Here is a 9,371-nt window from a genome sequence, read left to right on the forward strand (position 1 = left end):
CTGGTACAACGAGTTACAAAAACAATTTCAACAGTACTTGTATTGAAATTTAATAAATAAGCGTAATATCACTGTTATGTTAACTCTTCGGGATAAATAATTAACAAGAGCAAATACATGTCGGATTCCTGGTATACCGCAAATGGGTCATGCATCTGTTTTCTTTGGGAGTGTATATATCGGAAATATAATTACATAAGCCACGTCATCTTCGAATTTGAGGTAAGCCTAATTGCAGTAGAACCCAGACAACCTGTCTTTCTCAGCCTCGGGAAAACCGTAATAAAGATGTTAACTTTGTAGTAGTTTTGGAAAGGCACTTCTTTTCATGCCTTGTAACTGTATTGTCTTACTCTGATACACAAATAGAGCAAAATATCACTTGTCTTTGCTTCTACAGTCTTCATGGGTTAAAAAAATCTAAAAAATGCAAACTCAAAATATTATCAATTTGTTCTACAAATAATCAGCGTATGCGAGACCTAGTCCAGAGTCCTAGTCCTAGTCCTGGTCTGGACTAATGCGAGACCGTGCAAGATATTCGATAATCTTTAATGTATAACTCCATGCTAGCTGACTCTGAACATTTGACAGTTTTGTATTTTTTTAAATAAATGTTTTTAGATCGGTCTAAATATACAGAAAGCATTTCCTGACACGACAAAAAAAAAAAAAAAAAAAAAAAAAAAAAAAAAAAAAAAAAAAAGCAATTCCCATACAGAGAGCCGAGATCAAAAACATGCATACATAATAGTACTTTTCAGCGTCTGTATGCAAGTTCCCATAAATCCGGTATATTTACAGTCGGTGATCTAGTGCGGGTGAAAAAAGGCATGTCTTAGGAGAAATAAATAATATTAAATAACGAATAATTATACTTTTAATGGTGTATTTCCCGATACTCAGCAGAACGTCTGGTAAGCAGCATTCACCACCTAGTAATACGAAATATCACCAAATTAGATTTGACAGCAGTATTATCGCAACAGCAGCCATATTCAACTTTGTCAGACATAAAACAGTTGTTTGTCGTTAAATTATTGTACACACATGAGCCATAATGAAAGGCATTGCTCACGTTCTTCACAGAGGGTCGAATATGCAATAAGCGCCCTGCTTGAATTAAGTGCCCACTCTCGATCAAGCCTCCCTTTCTCACGACTTAAAGAATACAACAATACTCGATATATAGCAGCAAGTCCGTATAACGGTAACGATTTCAGGTCCCGTCAACTGCAAAATCGACTTAACGATTTTTATCGATTTAACGATTTCTATCGAAACAATTTGTGGGCCCGTTGCAGTATCGTTACCTATGTCTAGGTTCAACTGCAGTTCGCTTGTTAGACTCCTGTTTATGGTGGGAATGGTGGCCCGAGGGGGGGGGGGGGCAATAGGAGTGAGCAATAGTTCTAGCGCTCGTACCTGCCTGTCGAGGGAGATGAATTTCTGTACTGTGAGCCGCTGGGAGACTGGCGTCTATTCAGGCATGCCCCCATGCCGCTATTGATGGATGTCTGACTGCAACTGATAAATTGAGGTGTACTAACCCTGCAAAAAGATGACAACCTTAGAAAGTCCCAAACCGAACCCAGGGTTTTGTGTTCCCGTGTACAGAATCCACAGCATTGGAACTTGTGCTTTCATCGCGTCACTTGGCGTCCCACATGCGCTTGCAATCCCAATCAATATCTAGAGCTGAAATACGCAACCTAAAAAGATGCTCCAAAGTGATTTATATCCGTCTTGTCTGCTGAAAAGTATGTGAAAATAATAATGCCATGCGATTTGTTCTGTATGATGTTAAAAACGCTTAGTGGCATCTTAGTGGGTGAGGCATATTCAGAGTTTTGGTCTTACGCGGGTTGAGACTGTTGGGTTCCTAGAGTCATGGAATACCTGGCGTGTGTGCTTGAAGGAGATCCTAAACTCATGGGTGAGAAGTTCCCTGGCGTACCAGAAGCTTTGAATATTGACGGCGTGATGGCTTCCTGTGATCCTGGCGTGTTTGCCGTCCTAAAAGATAAAAAATGAATATGAAAACGTAACAAAAAATATCAATTTAGATACTAGTCAATGAAAGGGGAATGAAAGAGACGAGAACTCTGGTTTAACGTTATAACACAAATTCACAGTCTCCAATATAGACAGCCAGGCTAACATCTAATGGCGTTCCCGACAACAGAGAATTAATAAAGACATTTCGATTGAGATACCTTTATCACTATATCGAATTAAGGGGAAAAATTGTTTTATAGTTTACCTATTCATAGTCCCAGGAGTGTTACCAGCGGAACCAGGGCGTTGGCGCAGCGAGGGAAATGGAAGGCGTCGAGGTGTACCTGAAAATGGTTTTGTATCATAATGACAGGTCGAGTCCTTGTTTAACCGACATACTTGTCCCCAAGAAAAAAAATCGCGTTAGTGGCATATCCAGTTAGCTCTATTACAGAATATCATCATGTAGCGTCGCTTTTTTAATCAGCGATGAAAATATCTAACGCGACAGTGGCAACAGATAAGATTTGGACGATTCTGGAAAGCAGGTTGAATGATCACTACAACGCGACCCCCTAATAAACATATACTGAAAAACAAGAACAGAAAACAATTACAAAAAACAATAACAGATTAACAACTGGGAATTTTTTGAACTGGTAACAGGCGTTTCACGTTATAAACGTTTAGACTTCATCAACATAATTTCTCAGGATTCCTTACCAATCATGCCATTTGATGGTGGCGTACGAACAACAAGCCTTGATGGTCCTGCCGGAGTGCGGGGAACCTGTGACTATATAAAAGGGTAGATATAGGTAGGATTAGGAGATGCACAATGCCGACACCAATGTGTAATCATGGGCATAAGGCAAAATAACAGACCCGGCCAAACATAGCTTTTCGTCGGTTCAGCTAATTTTAATTTACCGCCGGTCACTCAACTTAGTCGTGGGGTTAGAAAGAAACTGTTTGGGTTGATTTAGAAATTTCACCGGGTGCCAGGGAGGCTAAAAGCTCGTTGGGTCGGGTTTCGCCGGGTCTGTTACAAAGGGGTGTTAACCCTATCTCATGGTGTAACCATACCTGCCAATTTTGAGGTAGATGAATGTCAGACTTTGGTCTAAATTAAAGAAAAAACATCTTAAACTATCACCAGCATCACACCACCCAAGCAGGGGAATTCTGTTCTATATATGACTCATGTACGTACGTGCTTGTTGCGCATCACACTACCCAAGGCAGGGGAATTCTGTTCTATATAGGACTCATGTACGTACGTGCTTGTTGCGCATCACACCACCCAAGGCAGGGGAATTCTGTTCTATATATGACTCATGTACGTACGTGCTTGTTGCGCATCACACTACCCAAGGCAGGGGAATTCTGTTCTATATATGACTTATGTACGTACGTGCTTGTTGCGCATCACACCACCCAATGCAGGGGAATTCTGTTCTATATAGGACTCATGTACGTACGTGCTTGTTGCGCATCACACTACCCAAGGCAGGGGAATTCTGTTCTATATATGACTCATGTACGTACGTGCTTGTTGCGCAACACACTACCCAATGCAGGGGAATTCTGTTCTATATAGGACTCATGTACGTACGTGCTTGTTGCGCATCACACTACCCAATGCAGGGGAATTCTGTTCTATATAGGACTCATGTACGTACGTGCTTGTTGCGCATCACACTACCCAAGGCAGGGGAATTCTGTTCTATATATGACTCATGTACGTACGTGCTTGTTGCGCATCACACTACCCAAGGCAGGGGAATTCTGTTCTATATAGGACTCATGTACGTACGTGCTTGTTGCGCATCACACTACCCAAGGCAGGGGAATTCTGTTCTATAAAGGACTCATGTACGTACGTGCTTGTTGCGCATCACACCACCCAAGGCAGGGGAATTCTGTTCTATATATGACTCATGTACGTACGTGCTTGTTGCGCATCACACTACCCAAGGCAGGGGAATTCTGTTCTATAAAGGACTCATGTACGTACGTGCTTGTTGCGCATCACACCACCCAAGGCAGGGGAATTCTGTTCTATATATGACTCATGTACGTACGTGCTTGTTGCGCATCACACCACCCAAGGCAGGGGAATTCTGTTCTATATATGACTCATGTACGTACGTGCTTGTTGCGCATCACAGTACCCAAGGCAGGGGAATTCTGTTCTATATATGACTCATGTACGTACGTGATTGTTGCGCATTACACCACCCAAGGCAGGTGAATTGTTCTATACATGACTATGTACGTACGTGCTTGTGGCTCTATATATAACTACCGTAGATGATCTAATAAACGCCCCCTATCTAAAGAACACCTCCTATCTAATGAACTCCCCCCCTAAGCTTACAAGTTTTTATTGAACGCCCCTCTATATTAAACGCCCCCCTACCCTTCCTCCGAGCTTAAAAACAAACGACATATAGGAATTCTGGTAATATAAACCAAATTCAATTGCCTTCTTGCTTAATCTGATCTTGGTTCTACTGGGTGACAGTAGAACCAAGTGTGTCAAGAAATGCTTGCCACATACAATAATCTAACGTGATCCTGACTGACTACGGTATACACATACGTGCTTGTGGCCGATTTTGAGTAGGACCCATAAGGTGAGGCTGCATTCCCATGTCCTGAATAATAAAAACCACATTCTATATTATGTGTGAGGTCATTTTAAATACTTACAACAAGAAGTATGATGGCATGGTTGGGCAATATACCAGGCAAATATCCTAACCTTTAGAGAGGGGGTCCCCCCAAGTGAGAATTCCCAATTATTACTGCCGTTTTTTGTCATGCTTACGCCTCTAGAGAGTTTCCAACCCCCCCCCCCCCCCCCCTGGTAAGAAATTCCCAGTTCTTACTGTTGTGTTTGGCTTGCTTACCCCTCTAGAGAGGTTCCAAACCCTCCCCCCTTGGTAAGAAATTCCCAGTTCTTACTGTTGTGTTTGGCTTGCTTACCCCTCTCGAAAGTTTCCAGAACCCTCCCCCCTTGTGAGAAATTCTCAGTTCTTACTGTTGTGTTTGGCTTGTTTACCCCTCTAGAAAGTTTCCAGAACCCTACCCCCTGGTAAGAAATTCCCAGTTCTGACTGTTGTGTTTGGCTTGCTTACCCCTCTAGAAAGTTTCCAGAACCCTACCCCCCTGGTAAGAAATTCCCAGTTCTTACTGTTGTGTTTGGCTTGCTTACCCCTCTAAAAAGTTTCCAGAACCCTCCCCCCTTGTGAGAAATTCTCAGTTCTTACTGTTGTGTTTGGCTTGCTTACCCCTCTAAAAAGTTTCCAGAACCCTCCCCCCTTGTGAGAAATTCTCAGTTCTTACTGTTGTGTTTGGCTTGCTTACCCCTCTTGAGAGTGGTCCCAGGTGACGGCATCTTCCCTGTACTTCCTGATGGTGATGCATGCTGGATCTCGCTAAGCAGCTGCTTTAACTGGCTATTCTCTTTTCTCAATTCTTGAACTTCCCTGCCATAAAACATCCAAAATGTTTTAGGTATGAGCCTTTCACTTATATGGTGAGCAGATTGAAATTAAACAAAAGACAGACAATATGAAAATTTATGGGGGGGAGGGGTGAGCAGAATTATCCCCAGCGAATATTTTTTTTTGTCTTTAGTGCACTGGATTTATTGGTAGGGTAACTCTATAAAGTACACAAGGGCTGATTGTCCATTAAGGTAATGCAATTCTAACAACTGCTACTGTAGGTGTTCAAAGATTCTTGCAATTCTGTCATCCCTAAGGGGGTCTCAATGGATTATCCTATCCAAACAACAGAACTTGAAGCCTATAATTATAATTTGTATGGTTTGCAGCAGTTTGGTAATAGGATTGCAATCTAAATCTAATTATTTTTTAAAGTTTAAGAATTCTCTCAAACAATCTTTCTGTAGTAATTATTTGCTGTTACCACATCAAAACAGCCTTCAGCCTGAAATATTAAGGAGGTTCTTAAAGTGGGGAGAGGAAAGATAATAGTAGAGCTCCCACGCAGCGCAAATACCTAACACAAAGTGGTAATACAAGAAAAACATGGTAGCAAATATTGCCAACCGATCGATAAGCATATAAAAGCATTGTATGACAACCAAACTTGACAGGCGTCATGAATTTGTCAAGGGGGTGCAAAACTCTGGTCATGTGGTTTGTGCCGTCATCAATGAGCAAAAAGATGCTTTTTTGTAAAATATTTAAAAAAATCATATTTTATAAAAGAAATGTTGTATGATAACCAAACCCAGTAGGTGTCATGATCATGTGATGTGTGATGTCATCGATGACGTCACTTAAAGCAAAAATATCTGTATAACATGATTAGAACAATTTCAGACAACAAGACTTAGAAGATGTCATGAAAGCGTCAAGCAGAGTCAAGGGATAGTCACGTGATGTGCAGGCCCATACCCAGGACTTTTCTTGGGGGGGTGGGGGTGGGAAATCTGAAAAGGTGAGTTTTCTCTGAAAACTATTACAAAACTATTAAGCTGATGCTTAATAGTTTTGTCTACAAATAATACATGTCTATTGAGAAAGTGGACCTTTGGCCGTGCATTTGCACCCCCTGCCCCCCACCTGGGTAAGGGCCTGATGTGTGACGTAATCAATAATGTCATAAAAAAACAAAAAATTTCATGATATGAATATCGTAAAGCAAATGGGAAATGTCATGTGAGTGTAACTGGGTGAAGCAGGATGGTCACGTGCTGTGTGATGTCATTGATGACTACTTGGAAATTTAATAAAATTGTCTTATGGTAGAAACATCATCAGACAACCTTTCTTAGAAGATGTCATGTAGTTCACAGAGATAGTCACGTGATATGTGATGTCATCAGTAGCATCGCATGCAGCCATAAAGCTTTCTATTGAAATCATTGAACAATAATAAGCAAAGTTTTGGTTTGGAGCTCCGCTTTTAGGCAGTGCCTTAATCTTAATATTAAGTGGGTTTAACAGAAGTATAGAACAAAAGAAGAGTATGCCCATGCGAATGTGATTGTTTACAAATGTATATATAGTCATACCCTTTGCCAGCTTTCAGTCTTAAACATTTTTCTTTGGAAAAATCTTTGGATTCCTGCCCCCCCTCCTCTTCAAATTCATGGTCCTTCCCTAAGAATGAAAAAAAAGAAGCCAAAAAGGAGCCCTCCTTCCCACAAAGTTTTAATGCTATGAAATTTTAAAGTTTCAAGTTGCAAAATTTTATAAGAGACTGACCAGCTTCACCTTTTGACATAATCTGCCTGTTACTAACTTCTCATTTTCCCCTTGTCTCCTTCCCTTGTCTCTCTTAATTTAACTCCCCAAACCACATTTCCCATGCTGTTCCCTGTTCATTCTTCCCACTCATTCATTGCTATGTCAAAGCAGCAAGCAAGCAATTAGTTATAAGGTGATAATTCATACTTTTCCATTTGTAACAGTGGTGGGAGCTTCTTTTTCACCATTTCCAAAGTAGCTTCCTGGTGATTAGAAGTTACAACAACATAAAACAATTTGCAGAAGCATTGCCAAGAAGCAGGGTTAGCTGCTGCTAAATGTGAGGTACTTTACCATATCTTTACTGTTGTTACTTACTTACTTGTTTTTCATGACATTTACTTATCTGTCGCCAATGGGATTTTTGAAACTCGTATACCTAGAAAATACTCATTAAGATTAGTTAATTCTATTCTATTCTAGCCAATATTATTTTCGAGTAACTAACTATTTTTATTTTACTAATTAGCTTACTTTTTACTAATTAGCTTATTAATAGCTCACCTGAAGCAATTTCTTGTGTTGTTTGTTTATTAGAGTAGCAAGATCAACAAAGTGCTCTTCAACTTCAGGTTTCATCTGAACATACAAAAGCAAATTATTCATTAAGAAACGCTATTAAAAGATTGTAAATAAGAACTAAAGTGATCACGAAAAAAATATATTAACTTAAAAAACATTAATTTTAAGTATTTAAGATATTATATAAGTAACTTAACTTAAGTAAGTTACTTTAACTTACTTTCCTCATCATTCAGTTCTATCCAGCGTATAAAACGATACGAAAAATGAGGACAAAACAAACATAACATCACCTGAGATGTCAGCACAATCGCCTTGCAAGAGTTTTCGCATTTTCGACATTTTTCTGGGCTCTCTGGTTACAAATGAAATAGAAACAAAACAACATTTGAAGCATTCGTCTTCTCAAGTAAAGTGTGATCATATCAGATAAGACAACAAATTCACAACAAAACCTCGCGAACCTGCAATACAATTTTTACAGAACAAATGACCGCAATTAGTCAAGAAAAATTGTCTTTCACTCGAAGGCTTTTTACAGCAAATGTTACATCGAACCCAATCTGCCATTATTTTTCTGTTTTCTTCTTCGAAATTATGAGCCTTTGACCCAGACTGAGTGCTGACTACTGACTTCTTGTGAACGCGCGCAATGGAAGAAATTGGCGGGAAATTTTACGACTCTGGGCTCCCTGTGTAGTGGACAGTGAGACCCTGTCCCCACGTATTCGTTAAAACGCAAACCATTTGTTCCGTTATCAAAAAGATCCGTGTCCACACGAAGCGTTTTCGTTATAAAACGACCCGTCACCACGAAAACGCAGAAACGATACGAAAACGATAACAAGTTCTATAGCGCATGCGTACCTACGCACCAATTGACTTGGACCTGAGTTGTCACGCCATCGTTTTCGAGAGATTCCGTTTTGTCTTTGTTCCCACGCAGAGGCACCGAAGGGTTATCGTTTTCAAATTGTTCGTATCCGTAACATTTTTTAGCCCTTTGATAGTCAATTTTTAGCGGAGCTGGCTGTGATGTCGGCCGCCCGGCTGCCCTGACTAGTACAATTTGCGATAACTTTGCAAAAAGACACACCAGTTAAAAAAAATTAACATAACACTTTATCACTATCCTAGAATGCTACCTGTTTTTATAAAACCCTGGCAAATACACTAGAACCTAGAATATTTTTTTTGCGTTTTTTATTTTGAACTCACTGGAGCCCTGAGTCTGTTAAAAATTTCTTTCGCTTTCGGAGGGTAGAAGATGCAGCTTGCAGGTCGGATGCAGATTGAGTACAAAATTCAGGTCGGGTGATTTTACTGTTTTTCCTTTTCTTTCTCTATTTGATTAATTTCTACGGCTCACGTGATGCGTCACGTTATAACTAAGCAATCACGTGACCGTGGGAATAATACTGATCTCGCCAGCGATTTGCTGCACATCAACCAAACTTGGGTCAAGTAATGCATAACGGAAGATGGAAAAGTGAAAACGGAGTTTGCGGTATTGTCCTTTTTTGTACGATATTGCGGCAAAAGAGCAAAAAAATAAAAAATAAT

At 40.2% G+C, this 9,371-nt stretch overlaps 1 protein-coding gene across 2 annotated transcripts; it reads right to left on the bottom strand.

Annotated features, from left to right (window-relative positions):
- Positions 1–34: 34 nt before the first annotated feature.
- LOC5518262 (RING finger protein 212B) lies at positions 35–8,680 on the bottom strand. 2 transcript variants are annotated; one of them, XM_048732108.1, is made up of 13 exons: positions 8,273–8,680; positions 8,102–8,163; positions 7,791–7,865; positions 7,609–7,665; positions 7,434–7,489; positions 5,371–5,492; positions 4,604–4,658; positions 3,085–3,121; positions 2,722–2,794; positions 2,264–2,342; positions 1,900–2,016; positions 1,426–1,527; positions 35–935 (listed from the first exon to the last, which is right to left on the bottom strand). In XM_048732108.1, the coding sequence occupies exons 1-13, from the start codon at positions 8,376–8,378 to the stop codon at positions 929–931; spliced, it is 948 nt and encodes a 315-aa protein (XP_048588065.1). In that variant the 5' UTR covers positions 8,379–8,680; the 3' UTR covers positions 35–928. The 2 variants fall into 2 exon arrangements, with proteins under 2 accessions (XP_048588065.1, XP_032218856.1); XM_032362965.2 differs by having other exon boundaries at positions 1,426–1,551; positions 8,273–8,678.
- Between the last annotated feature and the right edge of the window lie 691 nt (positions 8,681–9,371).

Source organism: Nematostella vectensis, chromosome 1 (assembly GCF_932526225.1).
Source record: "Nematostella vectensis chromosome 1, jaNemVect1.1, whole genome shotgun sequence".
In the NCBI taxonomy this organism is placed as follows: Eukaryota; Metazoa; Cnidaria; class Anthozoa; order Actiniaria; family Edwardsiidae; genus Nematostella; species Nematostella vectensis.

What these genes read in the sequence shown, in the direction of transcription:
- LOC5518262 (XM_032362965.2), bottom strand. Translation starts at nt 8,378, where the DNA reads ATGGCAGATTGGGTTCGATGTAACATTTGCTGTAAAAAGCCTTCGAGT. An exon ending in CTGTAAAAATTGTATTGCAG is followed by an intron (nt 8,164 to 8,272) that starts GTTCGCGAGGTT and finishes ATTTGTAACCAG; the next exon opens with AGAGCCCAGAAAAATGTCGA. An exon ending in CCACTGTTACAAATGGAAAA is followed by an intron (nt 5,493 to 7,433) that starts GTATGAATTATC and finishes GTTTTATGGCAG; the next exon opens with GGAAGTTCAAGAATTGAGAA.